At 47.1% G+C, this 27,596-nt stretch overlaps 1 protein-coding gene across 1 annotated transcript in view; it reads right to left on the reverse strand.

The window, feature by feature from the left end:
* Positions 1 to 27,596, reverse strand: part of ALOX5 (arachidonate 5-lipoxygenase) — an 835,151-nt gene that overhangs the window by 66,757 nt on the left and 740,798 nt on the right. Inside the window, exon 13 of the mRNA XM_078643116.1 lies at positions 10,737 to 10,907. Within this exon, the coding sequence (XP_078499242.1) occupies positions 10,737 to 10,907 (171 nt within the window). The remainder of the gene's footprint in view (positions 1 to 10,736; positions 10,908 to 27,596) is intronic.

Genomic DNA, 27,596 nt, shown 5'->3' on the forward strand with positions numbered 1-27,596 from the left:
CATAAGACTAAAGATTCTGTCCATTACAACTGCAGCCAGAGACAATGATGTGATCAACAAAAAAGAATTTGAGTTTTTGAACAACCCACACCCCAGGACCCCGATCCTCTATGTACTTCCCAAAATACATAAAGACGCCAGAAATCCGCCTGGACGCCCGATAGTATCGGGGTGCGGTTCCATTCTGGAACCCCTTGGCAAGTTTGTGGACTCTGTGATCAAAGAGTTTGTACCCATCACGGACACCTACATCCGTGACACCATGGACCTTATCTCCACCATTGAGGATCAACCCTTCGACATGGACAATCAAATAATGGCAAGCCTGGATATTGAATCCCTTTACACTAACATTCCCCACTGCGAGGGACTAAACGTAATCAAAAACCTTCTGACTACCAGACCACAACCATCCAAAATTCCAACCGATTTCGTTATGGATCTCTTAAGAGTGGCCCTACAAAATAACTATTTCTTGTACAAAAACACATACTACCTGCAAATCAAGGGAGTAGCGATGGGGGCTTGCTTTGCTCCGAATTTTGCCATTCTATATGTCCATGCCCTTGAAAAGTCATTATTCCTCAACCACATCAACCCGTACCGACCCCAAATCCTCTTGTGGCGTCGGTACATTGATGACATTCTATTAATCTGGAATGGCACAGCTGACTCCTTACAGCCGTGCGTTGATTGGTTAAACTCTTCCCAGGAACACCTAAAATTCACATATGAAACCAAAACCAATGACCTACCTTTCTTGGATGTCACAATACATGTGGAGGAGGGCAAAATTGGAACTATCCTATATCGCAAGCCAACCGAACGGAACACGTTGCTGCACTACTCTAGCAACCACCCCAGAGGCCTCCGCGATGGTCTCCCCTTTGGCCAATTCCTCCGCATCCGGAGGAATTGTAAGTGGCGTAAGGATTACTTCAGGGAGGCGGATATCCTAGTCTCAAAACTTATCAACAGAGGTTATCCACGACGTCTGGTGAAACAAGCCAAAAAACGGGCATGGTATAACCACCGGGAGGACCTATTAGTGCCAAACCCAAACAAACAAACTTTGAAAAGGATTCCCTTTGTCTCAGTCTTCAGCCCGGACAGCAACAGAGTTGCCAAAATTATCAAAAAGAACTGGTCTGTGCTAAGATCGGAGGAACAATTCAGCGCACCCCCCCTGTTCTCTTATCAGAGAGGTAATAACATCGCTAACCACCTCGTTCATGCCATCACTTGGCCGACATCCAGCACCGAGAGAAATACTAACACCATCACGGCAGCATGGGGCATGCCCCCGGTCATTGGACATTTCAAATGCCAGTCCTGTAGTGTATGCGAATTGACAATGAACACCAAAGAATTCAAATTCAGGGGACAAACACACCAGCTCACTCATCAAACCAACTGCAAAACACAAAACGTGATTTATGCCATCAGATGCCCGTGTGATTTGATCTACATCGGCCAGACAACGCAAATGATTAAACAGCGGATCATACAACATAAAAGCAGAATCAATTGCAAGGTACTCACAGCACCCCTGGTCTCACACTTCATTGAGCATTCCCATACTGACACGGACCTAAGATGGCAGGTCATTGAGAAACCTACCCTACCTCTCAGAGGAGGCAACATGACTGCGCTGCTCAACAGAGCTGAATGCAAATGGATCGCCAGAGTTGACTCTGTCAACCGAGGGCTCAACACCCTTGATGAATGGACTAGCACTATCACCACCTAAGTCTCTCCCCTGAAGTGCGATTCACGTAATACAAACCTGTCTCGACCTTGACTTCAACAGGTTATTGTACCTCCTAAGCCTTTAACATTTCTCTGTAAACTAACTGCCTGGTTTCACACCAAAACAACCTACTTCGTTGCTGTTAATTTTAATATGCTTTTGTTTGTTTTAATCCTTTCCCTGTTATGATCACATTCACGTATTGTCTCCAGTACATGGCAGTAGGTACATAAACAGTACCAACGGTATGATCATTGCATTATGAACCCTTTGTCCAGACCAAGCCCCTCTATTTGGCTTTCGTATTCTCCAAGCATCTAATACATTCTGTAAATTAACCCCCCGGCTTTACACCAAACAAACCCTGCTGTGTTGGTTAAAATATGCTCTATTTGTTGTGTGCATTGCAATTACGGTTATGATTCACATGCACCTGCTGGCAAAAACATTCTTAATTGTTATATGTGTTTCCTGCTATAGACGCCGAAAGCGCCACTTGAGTTGTTTTACCTTTTGATTACACAAAATTGCTGATAATTTCCTTTCTACGTGACTGCCGGTTTTTGACGGCGCTCAGATACTGCTTCCCTTCCTGTTTTGCTTGAGTTTCCATGGGAACCTTCTCCCACACCCAACCACTCCTCCCCGGTCCCTCCCATTCCCGCCCCCGTCCCTCTCCCTTGACCAATGACCTCGCGACACATCCCCCACCCCGCCCCTGGCTCACGCCCAAACCCCGCCCCCCCCGTCCCACGGCAGCCTGGACATAACCCAGGACACAGGTAATGCGCGGTCTGTTCCCGCATTTACTGCCGATCAGCCACGCCAGATGAGCGCCTGCCTCTGAGCTGTACCTGATTTCTGGTAAGAGCATCTCGGAGGGTCCACACTCCCAGATCGTACTTAGGATGTAACTCCAGCTCTATCACGGAGCGCCTATCAGCCTCACTGACCGCATGCGCGCTCTCTCTTTCCAGACGCTGCCCTACCTTGCGAGCAGCTCTAGGACGGAACGCGATCAGGTAATCATATCGCCAGTCCGCCCCGCATAATTCCTGTGACATCCCTGTCATTTAATACTCACGTCAATATTTCTTTCACAGTAAATTGACGCTATCAACAACCGTGTGTGCCGCCAGCCTCGCCTCCACTACAGGCACCTTGTAAGTGTAATCCCCTATATGTGGTTCACCGTTCCACTTAAGGGTCTCCTCCCCGCCGGGCCATAATTCCACATTAGTCACCCCTAACAGCACTCTCCTTCCCTTTCTGGCCACCACTACAGTCACGGCCCCCTTTTTTCACGATAGGTCTAATACGATTCAGTCAATTACCTATCCCCCACCCCTCACCTACCCCTCCCCTCCCGCCAATTGCCCTTGCTCACTACTCCCCTCCTTTGTCCACAGCACTGTACCTATCGACAACCCCGTCCTGATGACGATCCTAAATCAAGGGGATCGAAACGCCGTCGACCACACAGCTTGAACCATACGACGCATATCACACTTAAAGCTTTTATGGAAAACTATTGTCCAAGTGATTGTAACTTGTTCTGTAATTGAAGCTTTAAATGATGTACATAATTTCATGTATGCGCCACTTATGCTGTTTTTAAAAGCACTTGCACTTCTCATTTCACTTCGAACTGTATATAGCACCTTGCACCAAGTGCCACTGGGTTGTCACAAGATCTAATCTTTACAGTGCTGTCTTAAACTGTAAATGCATTACCCCTTGTCCTTGGTGAATAATACCACCCTTTGTTCAATTCCTCTGACTCCTTGTGTTCTGTTCTTAGTAATGCCTGTGGCATACCCCTACTGAAACAGTCTTTTAAATAATACCTGTTGGGACCTGTTCTTGTTTACATAACGCACCCTCCCCAACGTGGTCTATGGGTTACCTCCTGTACTTCCTATAATTGGATGCTCACATGGGCATATCAACCAAGGGACATTTGAAGCCTGCTTTGGACATACTCAGAATGGCCTGCTGAATAATCCGTTCATGCTTCTAAAGAGCTCTATGCTACATGTTGAAGAGTTACATGATGCCCCTTGCACAAACCATTGTAATACCGGTCACATATGAACGTTTAATGGTAATTTGTAATGTACGTGTGAAAATGCATGAACACTCTGTAAGGTAAGCCACATCATTATTGCAATGTTGCCTTATTTATCTGTTTTAAAACTGAAAATAAAACAATAAACAAATATTCTAATGGTTGCACAGCTAAGAAACTTCGACTATATCAGAGACTTGAAGACCTCTATACTGTTGCAGACTTCAGTATGTTTTAAATCCTTCCGCCCGTTTCATGGATTTTTTTATGGATGTCAGCGAACATCCCAGGAGGATTATTGTATATCTTAGAAGACCCATCATTCTTCATGCTCAAGTTCTCTACTCTTTTATGGGTACCACTGACCCAATGCACTCATGCAGAAGTAGATTTCTGGAATTTCTCATGCCCAAGCTGTAGAACAACCTCCCAATTCATTTTCTTTCCTTTTCCTATTATTTGGGCGATGGAGAAGCTGTCAAAACCTGGTTATTCTGCTAATTGTCTTTTAGCTTCTTAGTAGTTTGTTATTTTTATCTTCGATGAGTTGCTTAAGTTTTCGTTTGTTCTTTAGTACCAATGCATCCTCAAATGGGAACCGGCGATGCACACTACAAATATTAAATCCATTTAATTCCACCAGTCAGCATGTAAATGTGCCCCAGAAATCAATCCAATACTATCATTTATGCTCACTATAATTCCACTCAATGTCGGCCCATCCAAGGGATAGTAACGTTTTCAGGCAAATCCCTGTCCTATCCTCCTTTGTGTAACGTGTTCGGGGGTATTTCCCATTCCCTGGTCACCGCAACCAGGGAATGCACACCATTAGCCCGCACTCAGGATCTCCCTTTGGCTCTTCAGGATTTTAGTTAAAAGTGTTAGCACAATCAATGCTGGCATTGCCCCATCCTTTGGAGGTATTGGGAAAAAGTTGTCGCTGGTATGTCTCGTGTCTGTATTTCAACTGTAGCCGGCTCCCCCCGGCTGTGTCTCCTTAATATCTGGGACACCATTGACTTGTCACAGACCGAGAAGATCTGGGTTACCCTGGGCAGCATGGTGGCGAAATGCAATATAGCTAGAACATGGATGGTTGATGTACAGTTGAGCTACAGTAATTGGGAATCCTATATGGACTGGTGCATGCAAGCTGAGAGGGTGGTTTATGAAAGTAAAGGCTGCCCACAAAAATTGACCAAAATATGTGGCCCTTGGAATAAAGAAGAGGTCTGTTATGCACTCCTGTTGTCCTCCCTCCCTCCCTAGTGGTGGACGATGAAGATATTTAACAGCTTTCAATATGGATCGGTGATGAGTCTTGTTTGTAACACTGCCTAATGCCTATATATATAATTGTATTGTGTAATGTGCTTTTTTGAAGTCTAGATTCATGCAAAGTTTTGTTTTTTGATTTTGTTGTTTGTTTTATATTTCTTTAAATAAAAGTGAAAGAAAAAGAAAAGTGTTAGCACGTTCAGCAGCGATTCACCCGGGACCCACCAGGCCTTAGTTCAAGTCTTACTCGCTCATGCAGCATGGAAGCATTTAAAGTTAAAGTGGGTGCCTTCGGCATGGGCCCTCACAAGATCATATCCTGCTCGGAGAAGTCGGGCTCCACATAGAACATGCAGTAGCGTCCAGGGGAAGCAGACAAACTCTCTGGAGTGGCATGGCCGGCCCTCCCCAGCGATCGGAGCAGCTTCAAGCTTACAGCAATGCAGTAAGTCAAGTTCTCCCCAGCAAGATAATTCAATCTTTTTCCTCTCGACTGAAGACCCACAGGGCGTGTCATTCTCCACGACATCTCCCTGATCCTCTGGGGTCAGTAAAGGCAGATTTCTTAGTGCGACTAGCTCCGCTACTCACAGCCTCACACCCGTCCTGGGGGACGGCCCGAAGTTCTTGGTGGTTTAGTCCCAGTAGCCTCCCCTGGCACACTGGGTTGCCGCAGTATCTTATAGCTGCAACGTGGACTCCTAAGGTGCAATTGCCCACACCACAACAGCCCTTCCTGGCACGCGAAGTCACCACTCAGGGCATGGGCAGGGACCCTCCTGGCATGAGGTGTTCATGAGCCCTGCCATGCTGGTCACACAACTACTTCAACAGTGGCCCCATCTGGCATATGGGGTCACCAGAACGAGGTGGTGAGGACTCGTGTCCTCCGCACACCACTCAATACTTGGCAAGTCTATGGTAGCCCTCTCCTGGCATATAAGGGTAGCTGATAACAGTCGTGCACAAGGGCTGCAGCCCTATCAGTGCACAGCCAAATCTTTTTATTGTGCACACACTGCACAGCACTACATCTTTCAGGTTTTATATTCCTCACAGGCATACATAAACTCAGCACATGCACTAATCTCACCTGTAAATTAGGTGTGCATATATAGCGCTCGCATGCCCAAATGGGCACCTTGGCACTAACTGAGTGCTCATAAAAAGGAACAGATCAAAAGACAGTTAAGACATAGAAAAGAGTCAAGTTTTTAGCACCTGTATAAAAGTCAGAAGACTCGGCAGAGCTTTTACATGTATATGTACATGTATATGAAGGGCATTCCATGCTTGGGAGGCTCAGAGTGCAAAGCTTATACCACCCCAATTAACATATCTAAATCTGGGAACTGTCAACAATATGGCTGATGCCCAATGCAGAGACCAAGGCAACAAGTAAGACCCCTCATCAGGAAGTCAGGGCCTACCCCATGCAGTGCCTTAAGTACAGTGCACAGGGCTTTAACAGTCACCCTCTGTCTGACAAGGAGCCAGAAGTTTGGAAATGAATTTGGAGACAGATTGATGATTGGGAATTTTGCACAAAAACCTAGCAGCAGCATTCTGTATGGTTTGTAACTTGTTATGAACCTGCTAATTGGCATTGAGATAAAGTCCATTGCAATAATCTATCTTTGAAAAAAAAGAGAGGTGACAACTGTTTTTTAGAGATGGCACTGCAAAAAAGGAAAGATTTTCTAAGATGAAAAATGTGCCTGATGTTACAGCATTAGTTTGGTCCATGTAAGAGAGTTTATTACTTCTTAAAACTCTCAGGTTCTTAACACATCTAACAGGTAAAGAAAAGGGACCAAGCTCCAAAGACCACCAATTGGGGGTTCAAAAAGAGGGCTGGGCTCCGAACACCAGTACTTCAGTTTTCACTTAATTCAATTCCTTGCCAGCCAATGTCCCAACGCTTGCATACAATCGCAGAAAATTTCGCTGCCACTCCTCTGTCCTCTGTAGCCAGTGACACAGCAATTTGTATGTCATCGGCATACAACGTCAGTGCACATCCAAATGATCTTATCAAATCAGCATAGGGAGTAACATGTATGTTAAATAGAAGAGGACTGATAGATGACCCTTGGAAAACCGCACAAGGAAGGGAGAATAGTGGAGAGTAGAACCCACCTAATCAGACCAATCAGACCGATTGCAGTGGAAGAAAGGAATTCAATAGTTCCCAGGCTGTTCCACTTACACCGATCCTGCTCAACCGCTCCATCAGTAGCTTGTCGAGAGTTGACCTAATCTCCTCTGTAGCCATAATAAGAGCGCTTTCCGTGCTGTGGCCAGACCGGAACCCGAATTGTATAGTATCCAGATTATGGTGTTAATATAATCCTCCGATTGTGCATTTAGCACCATTTCCAAAATCGTGGCCAGCAGTGGGAGACAGAAAATGGGCTGATAACTGAGTCAAGAGAAGGTGTTTTAATGAGGGACAACACTACTGCTTTCTTCCAAGTGGAAGGGCAATAACCTGAAAGGCACATAAACTGAAAAATATCAAACAGCCTGGTCCGAATAGTTTCAGCAGCTAAGCTAGCCTGTGAAAGGGAACACAGATTATCTGGAGAACCTGACCTAGGGGCCATGAGCAGCTTAATAACTTCATTGGTTGCAGGTGGAAAAATAATTTTGAATTTGGTACCTAGATTAGTTGACAACAGAGAAGAATTGTCCGGCTGAGTGACAGATGAGAGTGATGAAAAGGTGTTGAAAACATCCTCTACCTCAATGCAGAAGGCATTTGCTACTGAATTGCAAAGAGATTGTCAGCATTTTTAGGTAGAGGGGCAGTGGCAGAAGTAAGTTATTTAATTGTAGAGAATTATTCCATAGAAGAAATTGCTGCAAGCTCTATCTTTCTTATAAAATAGCCAGATTATGCCTTATGAATCAAGGCCATAGAGCTAGATAGGCAGATCATATATGTGTCCTTTTTGCTGTTGCAATAGTTTAAGTGCCAGCATCTCTCTTGCCTCCTACAGGCCTCTTTCAGCATCCTTAACTCCTCAGAAAACCAAGGGGCGGTGACCCGATACCTCTTGATCTTATCCTTTTTTACCGGTGCCCTGGTGATGGAAATGGCCTCTAACCAATGTGTGTAATTCTCGATGGCCAGGTGCGGTATCAATAAGCAATTGAGACAACTCATTTGCTTGAGGCCTGTGTCAAGCAATAGAGAGGGTCCAGGATGGACTAGCGGGAGATACAGGACCGGACTGCCTGCAAAAGATATATTTTTTTAAACAGCACTGTGATAGGACCAGGGGAGGGGGAGAGTGGTGTGGCTCACTGGTTAGAGGCGGCAGACCCGGAAGCAGAGGACGGTCCGGGACCAGGGTTCAATTCCCGACACGGCAGGGTCGTGGACCAGGGTCAGCGGACTCGACAATTCTCACCTCGGTGCCTACTCTAACCAGGGATCACACTCGGCAACTCTGGGCATTAGCTTGCCTCATCTCCACAACGGCCCCCCACATACGCCGGGGATGCCTGGCTTCACCTTGGAGATACCCAGTAGGGACCATCTCACAGGGAAAGCCAGGACGGGTTCCCCAGCGGTCTACAGCGCGGAGATACCCCATGTGGGGTGATTCATGCGCTTTACAAGACATCATTACATTACATTACATTACACTACCCAAAAAAGAATTGTCAGAAAAAATACCAACAAGGGTATGCCCGCCTGATGTGTGGGACTGTTCACCCATTAAAACAATCTTAAAGAATCCATTGTTTGCAATAGAGTTGCAGTTTCCAGGTCCTGAAGGGCCTCAAGATGAAAATTGAAGTCAACAAGGACCGTGAAGTCCTTCTATACAATTTAGTCCTTAAGAAGACAACTAAAACCTGCGCAAAAATAGGCCCAGAGCCAGGTGGTCGATATAACAACATACCTCTAAAGGACTAATTACCTGATATGCAAGCACTGAATGTTGTGGCTTCACAGAGTGAGGATTCAAGAGGGGAGCAGTTAACCGAGAACTCAGACCTGTGTAAGATAGCAATATCATCTCCCCATTTACCTACCTTGTCCAATCTGAAGGAGAGGTAACCTGGGGGAGTAAGGTCAAGAAAATCAAGAATGGAGGCAGAATCCGACCAGGTATCCGTAATGAAAATCAACCCAGGAGTATAAGTGTCACAAAATAAGAATAACTCCCCCCCCATGCTTAATGAGGCCACTAACATTAGTAAGCACACAAGACACATAAGAACCATTTTGATGTATACCGGTCACAGGCATACCAGAGGATCAAACCCAGGGCCACCTATCAATGCCCCACATTCAAGGCAGAAAACCCTGGGGGCCTAAGGCCAGGACAAAGGAGCGATTGTTGTACATGCAGAAGACTGACCTGTGCACCTGTAGGCTAACAGTGCCTCGCACAAGTCAGTCAGGAGTGAGGTGGTCCCCGACCCCAAACTGACAGGGGGGGGGGGTTTGGGCTGGCACTGCGTGTGGGCCGTCCACGGACAAATTCTGTCAGTCTTGCCGTAGGCACGCCTCTGGAGTGCCATGTGCTGCGTGTGTCCACGTAAAGAGGCCTCCAAAGGGAGTGGGCGAGACCAGGGGCGTGGCTTAGTTGCGCTTCGGCGCTGCTAGCCCAAGTAGTTACAAAAAGTGGAAAAATCAAAACCACAAAATGGGGTCTAGCAACCGCCGGATCCTGTCCCAGGCTTCCCTACTGGCAAATGAGATATAAACTAACAAAAGGTAAGGAAGTTTAAAATCATAAACATAGTAAAAACACCTGAAGCAAGATGGCCCTATGTAGTGAGAACCAGGAGCCAGGCACCTCCCAAACACTGTGGGAAGACCCGCATACAAGGAAATTAGACACACAATGCATGCAAAGCAAGTAGTTTCGAGTGCCAGCACTCAGCTGCATGGACACGCATGTGTAAATGGGCCTCCATAGGCAGGGGTAGGGCCAAAGGCGTGGCTTTCTCGCGCACTATACAGTACAGCTCTCGCCTTGTATCCTTGCTCGGTACCCTTCCCAAGCACACATACAACCAGTGCAGAGCCACTACTCCTGTGCTGTGGTACACTCCACATCTCCCAAGTATGAGTAATACACTCAGCAGCACAACTTTGAAAAAGCTAAGTGAGCCTGTAGGCCTCCCTGTAGTGACACAGGGTGAAAGGTTTCTGTTCACTACTACTGATCACTTCACGGTATGCTGCCACCACCACGCTTGTGCTGCTTAACTCTTGGTGAAGATGATAGCCTTCCATCGCTATGAGAGTAGCACCTTGGATGTCCATCCCGGTCCAACAAGACAGCAACCTGTGAAACAGGCCTCTATCATGATGCACACACAAGCTGTGTTTGCCTTTGACAAATAAAATCAGCATTAGACATCCAGACTAGAGTACAGTTGGGCACTCAGGGCAAGGGTACACATATTTACCATGTTTAGACTTTTCTGCTCCAACAGGGTAGTTGCCCGATTTAGAATTTAGGTTTTAAGTGCTACCCTGAATAATCAAGGAAAACAACATTCATGCTCCTAGTATTTAAATGTTTTATCAGAGAAAGTTATATTACCAACAGCTAGTGCAATGTATGTTCACTTTTTACATTAATATTTACTATAAACATCCTGACTTACTTCATTTTCTTGGAACTGGCTCAATGCCCACACTGCGCCAAGATGCCAGCAAGAGCGACCTCGGTCTGGTAGTGTTTCAATGATGTGTTCTATGGTAACAACCCCCTTCTCTGTTGGAGGTGGGTTTCTCATCGTAGGGGGAGCATTTGGAATCCAGGAGCACCAGTCATACTGCGCAATAGCAAAGAAAACACGTTAGCCAGTCCTAGATTATAAACCTACACTTAATGCTGCTGAAAAATATTTAAATTCATACTTTGATTTAAAAAAAGAAAATGTATATTTATGTATATTGATTCATATGTAGACCAGCAATGCAATACATTGCAAGAATTTTAGAAATACAATTCGAACTGTGATTAAATAAACTATATAAATAATGACGGTAGTATAAGAAATATTAAGAGGAATCCACAAAAGGGGTATCTAATAATCTTATTTAGAGAACAATGACTGGTGTCTGGTGCCTTACATAGATGTTCTGTAACATTGTTTTCAACCTCAAAGTAAAACCACACAGTATCAGTACATTAGATGTACCTCACAGGAATTGGAGCAAGATCACCGCGGACCAGCTCTCCACCTCCCTCAACCAGAGCCCACCCGCCAACACACCGGACCCCAACGAAGCAGCCCGCAACTTCACCCAGTGGCTGACCGCCTGCGCCGACGACCTCGCGCCACTAAAGAACCCTCCCAGCAGACCCAGAAGCAAGAAGGCATCCTGGTTCACCGACGAACTCAAGGAATCCAAGAAGACCTGCCGCACCCTCGAGAAAGCCTGGCTCCTCGACCGGACCACCGACAACATGACCGCCCTCAAACACGCTACCCGCAAGCACCACAGGCTCATCCGCACCACCAAGAAGAAATCCCTGAAGGAACGACTGGACAACAATGCCCACGACAGCAAAGAGCTCTTCACCATCGTCAAGGAGTTCTCCAACCCCAGCACCGGCACCAACAACATCACTCCGTCACAAGACCTCTGCAACTCCCTCGCCTCATTCTTCCACCGCAAGATCGCCGACATCCACAACAGCTTCGGCGCACCACCCACGCACCCAACCATCGAACCAACGCCCCCACCGCCACCCTCCGCACCTGGACCACGGTAACCACCGAAGACACAGCCCACACGATGAACACCATCCACTCCGGATCACCGACCGACCCATGCCCTCACCACGTCTTCAACAAGGCCGAATCCACCATCGCACCCCAACTCCGGAACATCATCAACACCTCATTCAACACCGCCAACTTCCCGGAGAGCTGGAAGCACGCAGAGCTCAGCGCACTCCTGAAGAAACCTACAGCGGACCCCACCGACCTCAAGTACTTCCGCCCCATCTCGCTCCTCCCTTTTCCTGCTAAAGTCATCGAGAAGATCGTCAACAGACAGCTGACCACCTTCCTCGAGACGAACGGATCCCTCGACCCCTCACAGTCCGGATTCAGAGCCAACCACAGCACCGAGACCGCCCTCATCGCAGCCACCGACGACATCCGGACCCTGCTCGACAAAGGGGAAACAGTGGCCCTCATCCTCCTGGACCTCTCCGCTGCGTTCGACACTGTCTGCCACCGCACCCTAGTCCAGCGCCTCAGCAGCATCGGTATCCAAGACAAGGCACTGGAGTGGATCATCTCGTTCCTCGCCGGAAGAACACAAAGAGTCCGCCTCCCCCCGTTTTGCTCCGAGGCCACCAAAGTCATCTGCGACGTCCCGCAAGGATCTTCACTCAGCCCCACTCTCTTTAACGTCTACATGAGACCGCTTGCAGCCATCGCACGCCAGCACAACCTCAACATCATCTCTTACGCCGACGACACTCAGCTGATCCTCTCCCTCACCAGAGACCCCGACACTGCCAGAACCTGCCTAGACGAAGGGATGAAAGACGTCGCCGAGTGGATGAAGGATAGCCGCCTGAAACTGAACTCAGACAAGACGGAAGTCCTCATCCTGGGATCCTCCCCCTCCGCCTGGGACGACTCCTGGTGGCCCCCAGCCCTGGGCACCGCACCCAAGCCAACCGACCACGGACACAACCTGGGCTTCATCCTGGACTACTCCCTCTCGATGACCAGACAAGTCAACACCGTCTCCTCATCGTGCTTCAACACCCTGCGTATGCTTCGCAAGATCTTCCGCTGGATCCCGACCGAGACCAGGAAGACTGTCACCCAGGCACTCGTCACCAGCCGACTGGACTACGGAAACGCCCTCTACGCCGGAACCACGGCCAAGCTACAGAAAAGACTCCAGCGCATCCAGAACGCCTCCGCCCGACTCATCCTGGATGTCCCCCGACGCAGTCACATCTCCAGCCACCTGAGGAACCTGCACTGGCTCCCTGTAGACAAGAGGATCACGTTCCGGCTCCTCACCCACGCACACAAGTCTCTCCACGACCTGGGCCCCAAGTACCTCAACGACCGCCTGACCTTCTACACGCCCACCCGCCAGCTACGGTCCACCAGCCTCGCCCTCGCAGCCGTACCACGCATCCGAAGAGCAACCGCCGGAGGAAGATCCTTCTCTTACCTGGCTGCCAAGACGTGGAACTCCCTCCCCATCCACCTTCGGCTGACCCAGGACCATCTCGCCTTCAGGAAACAACTCAAGACCTGGCTGTTCGAGCAGTAGCATTCCCCCTCCCCCAAGGGCCTTGAGACCCTCCCGGGTGAGTAGTGCGCTATACAAATGGTATGATTGATTGATTGATTGATATAAAAATAATATCAAAGGAGTCGCCAGGAAAATAACTTTCTCTACTTTGAACACTATCCTAAATAGAAAGGAGCAGCGAGAACAAGCCCAAAATAAAGAGGCCAATTAGTATTGTTGACAGTACAATTTTCAAAGAATTTTAACCAAAACTACAAGGTTTCAAGGCAGGTCTGAATAGACACTTGAATGGCCGCTCGCAACGTAACCCAAAATATGAAAGACTGGCCTGGCACAAAAGAGAAAGTTGTAACAAATTGGGTAAATGCTTTATTGTAACACACACTCAAAAAATATCCCAATACAGCCATAGGCTTTACAAGCAATTTTGAAATTGCACTCAATATCCTAATACTTTAACAATGTACTAGACATGTCTGATCTTTGAGGGGGATCTATGAAGGGTCTGCCCCAAGAATCTTAGGGCCTTATTATGTCTGCCGGACCACCAATGCGGTCTTCCTGACATCCAGAAAACGGTACGACCTGCGGATTAAGACACTGGCAGTCAGAGCGCAGCAGGTGGGGGGAAAGACCGCATCCTCTGACAAGCTCAAGGATCACGTTGTGGTGCCATTCGGACAGTAATCCCCTTACTGAAGGCTGTGCTGTGCAGACACAGCCGTAAGGATTGCGATGTCCATTTCTCAGTGCCTTTTCATCATGGTCCCACAGCCTTGCAAAGGCTGTCAGAAAGGGATTTTGGGGGCACCTAGTAGGGCCCCCATACCTAGTGGGCCACCACTATGTGGCCAAGGGGGGCACATGTGGTGCCCTCCAAAAATCCATGCACCATGTGCCAGGCACCACACGGTTGCTGGCACATGGTGTATGGATGTTTGCAAACATGCCTTTCTCTGCTGCGTCCTTTTCCGAGCCGCAGCACAAGCCGCCATAGAAAACTGCATGTTTCTGACCGCCTATACAGCAGTCATATCATAATAAGGCGAACGGAACTGCCGACTACATCAGGCGGTCTCCATTCTGCGGTGTAGCGGTCGGATGAACCTGTGGCCCTAAGTTACATAAAACAAACAAAACAAGGGCACAAGACACAAACAACATCTTTCTTAACTTCTGGCTTCCAACTCATTTCATTTTCATATCCTGCACCTTCAAAGTAAATTTTGAGTACTACTGTAATGGATAACAAAATGTTAAAGACCTCTTACCTTCAAGTTAGTCAAAAGCAGGGTATTCCCTCAGGTTCGAAAATATGGTTACATTAGTCTAAAAGCTATAGCTGCAGTGATTCAAATGCCAAGAAATTCTTTCTTAATGCAGATGATAAGATGCCACTGCATGAATCAGATTAAAACAGATCCAGCAGCCAGTGCTCTTTGGCACTAAGGAAATAGCATCAGTACCACAATGTTACATATATTATCACTCAAACTTTCAACATGATAGAGAAATGCAATAATTTGTGTCTATTATCCTGATATTTTCTAAAAAACAGTCTCAGAACCTCATTGTGATTATCCTGATAACCCCACTGCAGCTGGTAAAGGATATTCCTGGAACTATTAGGAGTACAAGTTGAGATGTTTCACTTACAAATCTTGGCTATTGAAAGCAGCTAATACATCGGGGTGAAACACCAGGCTAAAACATATACGAATCTGCAAATTCTGCATGTTATTCCCAAACATTCCATAAAAAGTAGTATTTCTGCCACACCAATCCTGAGTTACCATTGCCACTGGAATAGGTAACACAAGGACAGAAAAAGATTGGTAGAAATGGGCCTGACTTGGAACCCCTCCCTATGGCAATGTTTCCTTTTGAGTAAATACACCTATGAACTGAGGGCATGTTAGCAACAACTTGAGAAAATTATCACAAACCACGCTTAGCTCTCTTTTTTTTATTGCCTTCTATCACTGGATTTCATTACGGAGATAACGCAGTATTAGCAACGTTTATCTCCACGGCGATAAGGAATCCAGAGATAGCGGCGAATCCCATCTATAACGTGAGATTCCCAGCGATAAAAATCCTATTGCTAAGGAAAATCTCACTAATAGGCAGGTGGGGACTTAGCCATAGAATCCACCCCCCATTGACTACTATGGCTAAGTCAGGTTTGTACCAGCTGTAAAATCCTGTCGCTAATCGCGGTTAACGCACTTTTTTTTATCGCGTCACGGGTATTGATAATAGGCGATAGCTGTGATAGCGACTGCTTTCAGTCGCTACCAGTTTGGGTACACCCACTTTGTTCATGTCATGTCAGCAATATTTATCGCTAATGACATACAATCTGACTGACTGTCCCCAACCAGAATGAAAATGTTGCAGCTGCCATTTTAGGACTCGCAGAGCTCAATTCCTGTGTCCCGAGTTGCGTTAAAAAATAAAGTATAAAAGGGCAGGGAAGGATACCCTGGCCCGTTGTACTTGAGGAGGGGTCCCCAAAAAAGTAACTACCTCTGGGATTGGCTTTGGAAAGATACAAAAAGGATATGGTGTTTGGTATATGCTTGGAACTGGTAACAGTCAACCACACTGGCTACAGTTAATGTGAAGCTAGTATGCTGTTTAAAGAAGGTCTTGTGAACTTTTCAGCTACTGTAGGCAGAGACTACTAGAAACATGGTTATTATGGAAACTGAGTTAAAATCCTGTGAGGGAAGAGAACAAAAGAGACTGCTGTGTAAAACAGAAAATCAGACTAGTGTACAAATATTGCTCAATATGGAGTATATGCCTTATAAGGATAAGTTACTTACCTGTAATCCTAGTTCTCTTCCAGAGGAATGCTCATCAAAGTCATGAGCATCGAATTTTACCGCCCATGTGCGGTAACCCCAAAGCCCATATTAAATATATATTATATGGATGGAGGCAACAGGGTATGTACAGATGTAAATATTTAAATATATATTTTTTTTTTCACTGAAAAACCCATAGGTTTCAGGGATGTTATAGTTATTTGGATATTTCACTTGTACAATACCAGCGAAATTCAGCTAACTATAACTCGGGTCCCCACAATGCACTGATGATGAGGTCACATATTACATCATTCATGACATGGTCAATCACATCACTGATGACATCTCAAATGACATCACTGATAACATCATCCAGTGAAGGTGTGTTTCTGTAAAGTTTAAATATGTTTTATATATATATATATATATATATATATATATATATATATATATATATGGTCCTCCAAAGTGATCCACACGACTCCGAGCGCTCTGTTGTGGGTGCTCTGCATGGGGGCCGGATCCTGGCCCGACATTCAATTTTGACACAAAGAATGAGGCACAACAAAGTTCCAAGTATATATATATATGCCAAGGTGTTTTGAAGAAAGAGTGGTTGTATAAGAGTCAGTAGCGTGTTGCAGAGGCCCCGTTCCACTTTGAGGCCGGAGCGTTTTCTGGTACAGCTGCTGCTGATTTTTTCTACAACCAAGGGATTGGTAGCTCCGGCCCGCCTCGGACTGCAGGGAAGGGACAGGGTTGTTGCCAGGAGCAGCTCGTCACTGCACGAGGAGCCGAGAATCATTGCATTTCGACTCGCAGCCCGCCTGGTTACTGCAGGAGGGGCTGGAACGCCAGTGGGGACCAGAGGAAGTCAGACGACACAATTTCCAAATGTGGCCAGCCATCTCAATAACATTTACCTTTCCCCGTGAACATTGACTGTCACGTTGTCTTTCCCCACGCATTGCCTTCTCACAATGGTGCATCTTGGGTACTGTAGTCGAGAACAACGGACTTCAGTAGGCGTGCAAGCCAACAGCTGTGGGGTATTACTCTCTAACCAATAGGAGAGTAGGAGGAGATTTAAAGGCGGAGATGGACTGGTGCTGCATTCACGGAGGCATCTGATGAGGCGAATGGTCGCCGAAATACATCGTGTATCATGCCCAGTGTCAATTAAAGGCTTCCATCTGGATTCCCCCGTGTGGCCTCTTGCTTGTCTGTATTGGAGGAGCCTTGTTGGATGTTTATACACGCTGGCCAGTAGCGTGTTGCAGAGGCCCCGTTCCACTTTGAGGCCGGAGCGTTTTCTGGTACAGCTGCTGCTGATTTTTTCTACAACCAAGGGATTGGTAGCTCCGGCCCGCCTCGGACTGCAGGGAAGGGACAGGGTTGTTGCCAGGAGCAGCTCGTCACTGTACGAGGAGCCGAGAATCATTGCATTTCGACTCGCAGCCCGCCTGGTTACTGCAGGAGGGGCTGGAACGCCAGTGGGGACCAGAGGAAGTCAGACGACACAATTTCCAAATGTGGCCAGCCATCTCAATAACATTTACCTTTCCCCGTGAACATTGACTGTCACGTTGTCTTTCCCCACGCATTGCCTTCTCACAATGGTGCATCTTGGGTACTGTAGTCGAGAACAACGGACTTCAGTAGGCGTGCAAGCCAACAGCTGTGGGGTATTACTCTCTAACCAATAGGAGAGTAGGAGGAGATTTAAAGGCGGAGATGGACTGGTGCTGCATTCACGGAGGCATCTGATGAGGCGAATGGTCGCCGAAATACATCGTGTATCATGCCCAGTGTCAATTAAAGGCTTCCATCTGGATTCCCCCGTGTGGCCTCTTGCTTGTCTGTATTGGAGGAGCCTTGTTGGATGTTTATACACGCTGGCCAGTAGCGTGTTGCAGAGGCCCCGTTCCACTTTGAGGCCGGAGCGTTTTCTGGTACAGCTGCTGCTGATTTTTTCTACAACCAAGGGATTGGTAGCTCCGGCCCGCCTCGGACTGCAGGGAAGGGACAGGGTTGTTGCCAGGAGCAGCTCGTCACTGTACGAGGAGCCGAGAATCATTGCATTTCGACTCGCAGCCCGCCTGGTTACTGCAGGAGGGGCTGGAACGCCAGTGGGGACCAGAGGAAGTCAGACGACACAATTTCCAAATGTGGCCAGCCATCTCAATAACATTTACCTTTCCCCGTGAACATTGACTGTCACGTTGTCTTTCCCCACGCATTGCCTTCTCACAATGGTGCATCTTGGGTACTGTAGTCGAGAACAACGGACTTCAGTAGGCGTGCAAGCCAACAGCTGTGGGGTATTACTCTCTAACCAATAGGAGAGTAGGAGGAGATTTAAAGGCGGAGATGGACTGGTGCTGCATTCACGGAGGCATCTGATGAGGCGAATGGTCGCCGAAATACATCGTGTATCATGCCCAGTGTCAATTAAAGGCTTCCATCTGGATTCCCCCGTGTGGCCTCTTGCTTGTCTGTATTGGAGGAGCCTTGTTGGATGTTTATACACGCTGGCCAGTAGCGTGTTGCAGAGGCCCCGTTCCACTTTGAGGCCGGAGCGTTTTCTGGTACAGCTGCTGCTGATTTTTTCTACAACCAAGGGATTGGTAGCTCCGGCCCGCCTCGGACTGCAGGGAAGGGACAGGGTTGTTGCCAGGAGCAGCTCGTCACTGTACGAGGAGCCGAGAATCATTGCATTTCGACTCGCAGCCCGCCTGGTTACTGCAGGAGGGGCTGGAACGCCAGTGGGGACCAGAGGAAGTCAGACGACACAATTTCCAAATGTGGCCAGCCATCTCAATAACATTTACCTTTCCCCGTGAACATTGACTGTCACGTTGTCTTTCCCCACGCATTGCCTTCTCACAATGGTGCATCTTGGGTACTGTAGTCGAGAACAACGGACTTCAGTAGGCGTGCAAGCCAACAGCTGTGGGGTATTACTCTCTAACCAATAGGAGAGTAGGAGGAGATTTAAAGGCGGAGATGGACTGGTGCTGCATTCACGGAGGCATCTGATGAGGCGAATGGTCGCCGAAATACATCGTGTATCATGCCCAGTGTCAATTAAAGGCTTCCATCTGGATTCCCCCGTGTGGCCTCTTGCTTGTCTGTATTGGAGGAGCCTTGTTGGATGTTTATACACGCTGGCCAGTAGCGTGTTGCAGAGGCCCCGTTCCACTTTGAGGCCGGAGCGTTTTCTGGTACAGCTGCTGCTGATTTTTTCTACAACCAAGGGATTGGTAGCTCCGGCCCGCCTCGGACTGCAGGGAAGGGACAGGGTTGTTGCCAGGAGCAGCTCGTCACTGTACGAGGAGCCGAGAATCATTGCATTTCGACTCGCAGCCCGCCTGGTTACTGCAGGAGGGGCTGGAACGCCAGTGGGGACCAGAGGAAGTCAGACGACACAATTTCCAAATGTGGCCAGCCATCTCAATAACATTTACCTTTCCCCGTGAACATTGACTGTCACGTTGTCTTTCCCCACGCATTGCCTTCTCACAATGGTGCATCTTGGGTACTGTAGTCGAGAACAACGGACTTCAGTAGGCGTGCAAGCCAACAGCTGTGGGGTATTACTCTCTAACCAATAGGAGAGTAGGAGGAGATTTAAAGGCGGAGATGGACTGGTGCTGCATTCACGGAGGCATCTGATGAGGCGAATGGTCGCCGAAATACATCGTGTATCATGCCCAGTGTCAATTAAAGGCTTCCATCTGGATTCCCCCGTGTGGCCTCTTGCTTGTCTGTATTGGAGGAGCCTTGTTGGATGTTTATACACGCTGGCCAGTAGCGTGTTGCAGAGGCCCCGTTCCACTTTGAGGCCGGAGCGTTTTCTGGTACAGCTGCTGCTGATTTTTTCTACAACCAAGGGATTGGTAGCTCCGGCCCGCCTCGGACTGCAGGGAAGGGACAGGGTTGTTGCCAGGAGCAGCTCGTCACTGTACGAGGAGCCGAGAATCATTGCATTTCGACTCGCAGCCCGCCTGGTTACTGCAGGAGGGGCTGGAACGCCAGTGGGGACCAGAGGAAGTCAGACGACACAATTTCCAAATGTGGCCAGCCATCTCAATAACATTTACCTTTCCCCGTGAACATTGACTGTCACGTTGTCTTTCCCCACGCATTGCCTTCTCACAATGGTGCATCTTGGGTACTGTAGTCGAGAACAACGGACTTCAGTAGGCGTGCAAGCCAACAGCTGTGGGGTATTACTCTCTAACCAATAGGAGAGTAGGAGGAGATTTAAAGGCGGAGATGGACTGGTGCTGCATTCACGGAGGCATCTGATGAGGCGAATGGTCGCCGAAATACATCGTGTATCATGCCCAGTGTCAATTAAAGGCTTCCATCTGGATTCCCCCGTGTGGCCTCTTGCTTGTCTGTATTGGAGGAGCCTTGTTGGATGTTTATACACGCTGGCCAGTAGCGTGTTGCAGAGGCCCCGTTCCACTTTGAGGCCGGAGCGTTTTCTGGTACAGCTGCTGCTGATTTTTTCTACAACCAAGGGATTGGTAGCTCCGGCCCGCCTCGGACTGCAGGGAAGGGACAGGGTTGTTGCCAGGAGCAGCTCGTCACTGTACGAGGAGCCGAGAATCATTGCATTTCGACTCGCAGCCCGCCTGGTTACTGCAGGAGGGGCTGGAACGCCAGTGGGGACCAGAGGAAGTCAGACGACACAATTTCCAAATGTGGCCAGCCATCTCAATAACATTTACCTTTCCCCGTGAACATTGACTGTCACGTTGTCTTTCCCCACGCATTGCCTTCTCACAATGGTGCATCTTGGGTACTGTAGTCGAGAACAACGGACTTCAGTAGGCGTGCAAGCCAACAGCTGTGGGGTATTACTCTCTAACCAATAGGAGAGTAGGAGGAGATTTAAAGGCGGAGATGGACTGGTGCTGCATTCACGGAGGCATCTGATGAGGCGAATGGTCGCCGAAATACATCGTGTATCATGCCCAGTGTCAATTAAAGGCTTCCATCTGGATTCCCCCGTGTGGCCTCTTGCTTGTCTGTATTGGAGGAGCCTTGTTGGATGTTTATACACGCTGGCCAGTAGCGTGTTGCAGAGGCCCCGTTCCACTTTGAGGCCGGAGCGTTTTCTGGTACAGCTGCTGCTGATTTTTTCTACAACCAAGGGATTGGTAGCTCCGGCCCGCCTCGGACTGCAGGGAAGGGACAGGGTTGTTGCCAGGAGCAGCTCGTCACTGTACGAGGAGCCGAGAATCATTGCATTTCGACTCGCAGCCCGCCTGGTTACTGCAGGAGGGGCTGGAACGCCAGTGGGGACCAGAGGAAGTCAGACGACACAATTTCCAAATGTGGCCAGCCATCTCAATAACATTTACCTTTCCCCGTGAACATTGACTGTCACGTTGTCTTTCCCCACGCATTGCCTTCTCACAATGGTGCATCTTGGGTACTGTAGTCGAGAACAACGGACTTCAGTAGGCGTGCAAGCCAACAGCTGTGGGGTATTACTCTCTAACCAATAGGAGAGTAGGAGGAGATTTAAAGGCGGAGATGGACTGGTGCTGCATTCACGGAGGCATCTGATGAGGCGAATGGTCGCCGAAATACATCGTGTATCATGCCCAGTGTCAATTAAAGGCTTCCATCTGGATTCCCCCGTGTGGCCTCTTGCTTGTCTGTATTGGAGGAGCCTTGTTGGATGTTTATACACGCTGGCCAGTAGCGTGTTGCAGAGGCCCCGTTCCACTTTGAGGCCGGAGCGTTTTCTGGTACAGCTGCTGCTGATTTTTTCTACAACCAAGGGATTGGTAGCTCCGGCCCGCCTCGGACTGCAGGGAAGGGACAGGGTTGTTGCCAGGAGCAGCTCGTCACTGTACGAGGAGCCGAGAATCATTGCATTTCGACTCGCAGCCCGCCTGGTTACTGCAGGAGGGGCTGGAACGCCAGTGGGGACCAGAGGAAGTCAGACGACACAATTTCCAAATGTGGCCAGCCATCTCAATAACATTTACCTTTCCCCGTGAACATTGACTGTCACGTTGTCTTTCCCCACGCATTGCCTTCTCACAATGGTGCATCTTGGGTACTGTAGTCGAGAACAACGGACTTCAGTAGGCGTGCAAGCCAACAGCTGTGGGGTATTACTCTCTAACCAATAGGAGAGTAGGAGGAGATTTAAAGGCGGAGATGGACTGGTGCTGCATTCACGGAGGCATCTGATGAGGCGAATGGTCGCCGAAATACATCGTGTATCATGCCCAGTGTCAATTAAAGGCTTCCATCTGGATTCCCCCGTGTGGCCTCTTGCTTGTCTGTATTGGAGGAGCCTTGTTGGATATATATATATATATATATATATATATATATATATATATATATATATATATATATATATATATATATATATATATATATATATATATATATATATATATATATATATATATGGTCCTCCAAAGTGATCCACACGACTCCGAGCGCTCTGTTGTGGGTGCTCTGCATGGGGGCCGGATCCTGGCCCGACATTCAATTTTGACACAAAGAATGAGGCACAACAAAGTTCCAAGTATATATATATATGCCAAGGTGTTTTGAAGAAAGAGTGGTTGTATAAGAGTCTGAATGGATGATTTAGTAGGTGCATAACTGTCTGTATAAGTGAGTGATTAAACGTGTCTTAATGAATGCTTGGGTTAGTGACTTAACTGTGTAAATGTCGGTATCAGTCTGTCAGTTGGTGTGTAATCCGTTGCATGGGTTGGTGAGTAGCTTAATGTGGGTCTATATGGGTTACTGATTGGTTGTCTGATCATTTGGATGGGTGCCTGAGTGTCTGTGTGGGTGGCTGGGGTGTGTGTGAGACTCTGTGTTTAGATGTGTAAGTGGGTGATTCACCTGGTGTATGGGTTCAAGAGTATCTGTGCAGGACTGTATCGGTGGGTGATGGGTGTATAGGTGTGTTGGTGAATTAATGGATGGCTCAGTGGTACATGTGTGAGTAACTACATATGTAAAGTGCAGTATATATGAGTGTTGGAGTATATAAATCACTATATTGTGAGAGTGGCTGTATGGATGAGTGTGTGCTTGTATCTGTGATTATACAAGAAAGTAACTATGTATTAGTATCTGTATGAATAAGTGAGGTGGTATATGTATAAATGTATAGGTGAGTAAATGGAAGTGAGATTGATTATTTACATGATTAACTAGGTGAGTGAGTAACTCTATGGGTATGTGGGGGTGAGTGTCTGTATAGGTATATGAGTGTCTATGATAGTGCCACATTGATAACTGACTGCATGTATGAGTGACTGTATAGGTGAATAAGTGGATGTGTGTGTAGACCTAGGAATCAGTGAGTGAGTATGTAGTAACTGGTATGGGTGTGTCTATGGTTTTGAAAATGGAAGTCTGTATTTTAGAGTGGGTGTAACAAAGGTTAGATTAGGGTGTGAGGAGGTGCATCAGATTATCACGTGGATGATGTAATCAGTGATGTCATTTGAGAGGTCATCAGTGATGTCATCAGTGTTGTCATCAGTGATGTCACCATGTCAAGAATGATGTAATATGTGACATCATCAACAGTGCATTCCGGGGGTGCGGGTTATAGTTAGCTGAACTAACTATAAAGGCCGAATTTCTCTGGTTTTGTACGAGTGAAATGTCCAACTAACTATAACGTCCCTGAAACCTATGTTTTTTTCACTGAATTTCTGTGTTTTCTTAAAGGTTAATTTCTACCTATAACGTCCCTGAAACCTATGGTTTTTTTCCATTCATTTCAAAGGTTTTTTAAATGATAATTTCTAACGATAACGACCCTGAAACCTATGTTTTTTTCAAGGAAATTCCAAGGTTTTTCAAATGATAATTTCTAACTATAACGTCCCTGAAACCTATGTTTTTGTCACTGAATTTCTAAGGTTTTTTAAATGCTAATTTCTAACTAAGCCTACAGAGGTAGGACATGTGAAGAAAGAGGAAGAAAGGTGCAGAAAGAAGCAAGAGAAATGCAGAAAGAGGCAACAGAAGTCCAGAAAGATGAAAAGCAGTTAGAGATATGCAGGAGGAACCAACAGAGGTACAGAAAGAGGCCTTGTTTCAAAGTCATCCTGTGTCCCCAACTTTTTATTGACTGGTACTGGTGGTAACTGACTCTGACTAACCAGGCCCGGAGCCAGTGCTAAGCTGAAAGACACTTAGAATACAGTGAAAACACCTACATGCACAAGGGTACACTATGGGTTGGGGTAACCCTGTGACTTGCATGACCTCCCCTGTAAGGCCCTAGTGCATAATAGGGCAGGGGATTAAAAGTACCTCTAACTCAGAGGTGCAGAAAATGGCAGGAAAGGTGCAGGAACAGGGAACAGAGGTGCAGAAAGAGGCAAGAGGGGTGCAAAAGAGGCAAGAGATCTGCAGAAAAAAGTAACAGAGGTGCTGAAAGAGGCAAGTGTTGTGCAGAAAGAGGCAGGAAAGGTACAGAAACAGGGAACAGAGGTGCAGAAAGAGGAAAGAGGAGCAGAAAAAGAAAAGAGGTGTGCAGAAAGGGGCAAGAGATCTGCAGAAAAAGCAACTCTGGTGCTGAAAGAGGCAAGTGAGGTGAAGAAAGAAACAAGAGATGTACAGAAAGAAGCAATAGAAGTGCAGAAAGAAGCAATAGAGGTGTAGAAATAGGCACAAGGGGTGTAGAAAGAGGAGAGAGAAGTGCAGAAAGAAGCAAAAAAGGTGCTCAAAGAGGCAAGAGGGATGCAGAAAGAGGCAAGAGCAGTACAGAAAGAACAAAGAGAAGTGCAGAAAGAAGCAACGGAGGTGCAAAAAAAGGCATGAGCAGTGCAGAAAGAAGTAAGAGAAGTACAGAAAGAAGCAACAGAGGTGCAAAAAGAGGCAAGAAGGATGCAGAAAGAGGCAAGAGCAGTGCAGAAAGAACCACGAAAAATGCAGAAAGAAGCAACAGAGGTGCAAAAGGAGGCTTGAGTGCTATAGATAGGTATAGAAAGAGGCAAGAGAGTTGCACAAATAGGGAAGAGGGGTGCAGAAAGAGGCAGGAGGGGTCCAGAAAGAAGTAACCGAGGTGTGAAAGAGGCAAGGGGGGTGCAGAAAGAAGCAAGTGAAGTGCAGAAAGAAGCAAGTGAAGTGCAGGAAGAGGCAACAGAGGTACAGAAAGACACAAGAGACAAACAAGAGAAGTACAGAAAGAGGCAAGAGAATTGCTGAAAGAAGCAACAGAAGTTTAGAAAGAAGCAAGATAAGTGCAAAAAGAGGCCAATGGCGTACAGAAAGAAGCAAGAGCAGTGCAGAAATAACCAACAGAGGTGCAAAAAGAGGCAAGAGGGGTGCTGATAGAGGTAGGAGAGGGGCACAAAGAGGCAAGAGAGGTACAGAAAGAGGAAGGAGGGGTGCAAAAAGAAAGGAGAGCAGTGCAGCAAGAGGCAAGAGAATTGCTTAAAGACGCAAGTGAGGTGCAGAAAGAGGAAATAGAAGTACAGAAAGAAGCAACAGAGGTGCAGAAAGAGGCAATAGGGGTGCAGAAAGAAGAGAGAGAAGTACAGAAAGAACCAACAGAGGTGCTGAAAGAGGCACAAGAGGTGCAGAAAGAAAGAAGAGGAGTGCAAAAAGAAGCAACAGAGATGCTGAAAGTCACAAGGGGTACAGAAAGATGGAAGAGAAGTATAGAAAGAAGCAACAGAGGTGCTGAAAGAGGCGCAAAGGGTGCAGAAAGAGCAAGAGAAGTACAGAAAGAGGTAACAGGTACAGAAACAGGCACGAGGTGTTCAGAAACAGGCAGGAAAGGTGGAGAAACAGGCGACTGGGGTGCAGAAGGAAGCAAGAGAGGTGCAGAAAGAGAAAAGAGGGGTGCAGAAATGGGCAATAGAAGTGCAGAAAAAAGCACCAGAGGTGCTGAAAGACGAAAGTGAGGTGCAAAAAGGCAAAAGATCTGCAGAAAAAAGCAACAGAGGTGGTGAAAGAAGCAAGTGGGGTGCAGAAAGAAGCAAGCGAGGTACATAAAGAGGCAATAGAAGTGCAGAAAGAAGCAACAGAGGTGCAGAAAGAAGCAACAGAGGTACAGAAAGAGGCAAGAGTGGTGCAGAAAGAGGGAAGAGAGGTGTAGAAAGAGGCAAGAGAGTTGCACAAATAGGGAAGAGTGTGCAGAAAGAGGCAGGAGGGGTTCAGAAAGAAGCAAGAGGGGTGCAGAAAGAAGCAACAGAGGTACAGAAAGACGCAAGAGAGGTGCAGAAAGAAGCAAGAGAAGTGCTTAAAGAGGTAAGAGAATTGCTGAAAGAAGCAACAGAGGTTTAGAAAGAAGCAAGAGAAGTGCAGAAAGAGGCAGGTGAGGTGCAAAAAGAAGCAAGAGCCGTGCAGAAAGAACCAACAGAGGTTCAAAAAGAGGCAAGAGGGGGTGCAGAAAGATGTAGGATAGGTACACAAAGGCAAGCAAGGTACAGAAAGAGGCAGGAGGGGTGCAACAAAAAGAAAGAAAAGTACAAAAAGAGGCAAGAGAATTGCTGGAAGAAGCAAAAGAAGTGTAGAAAAAAGCAAGAGAAATGCAGAAAGAGGAAAGTAAGGTGCAGAAAGAAGCAAGAGCAGCGCAGAAAGAACCAACAGAGGTACACAAAGAGGCAAGAGGGATGCAGAAAAAGGTAGGAGGGCTTCACAAAGAGGTAAGAGAGGTACAGAAAGAGGTAGGAGGGGTGCAGAAAGAATTAAGAGAAGTGCAGAAAGCGGCAGGAGAATTGATGAAAGAAGCAACAGATGTGTGGAAAGAAGCAAGAGAAGTGTAGAAAGAGGCAAGAGCAGTGCAGAAAAAAACAAACAGAGGTGCTGAAAGAGGCAAGTGAGGTGCAGAAAGAGGCAAGAGAGGTGCAGAAAGAAGGAGGAGAAGTGCAGAAAGAAGTAACAGAGGTGCAGAAAGAGGCAAAAGGGGTGCAGAAAGACATAAGAAGGATACAGAAAAAGGCAAGAGAGGTTCAGAAAGAGGCAGGAGGGGTACAGAAATAAGCAAATGAGGTGCAGAAAGAGGCAACAGACGTGCAGAAAGAGGCAAGAGAGGTCCAGAAAGTAGAAGAGATTTGCAGAAAGAGGCAAGAGAAGTGCAGAAAAAGAAAGAAAATGTGCAGAAAGAAGCAACACAAATGCAGAAAGAGGCAAGAGAGGCACAGAAGTAAGCAAGACTGGCTTGCACACAATTAGTACCAATTTAACATCCACATTTAGCAATAAGTAACGTTTGAGCCATTTGAGCTAGAAACAAGGCTTTTTTTGTTCAAATCTGCATATTAGGGAGAAGATGGTTAATTATGTAGCCAATGCAGAAATTTTATAATTGTGCGAAATGACTCTCCATAACATATCATCCCATTCTACATAATTCCTATACACTAAATACCACATATTTTCTTTCCA

The sequence above is a fragment of the Lissotriton helveticus genome, chromosome 5_1 (assembly GCF_964261635.1).
Source record: "Lissotriton helveticus chromosome 5_1, aLisHel1.1, whole genome shotgun sequence".
In the NCBI taxonomy this organism is placed as follows: domain Eukaryota; kingdom Metazoa; phylum Chordata; class Amphibia; order Caudata; family Salamandridae; genus Lissotriton; species Lissotriton helveticus.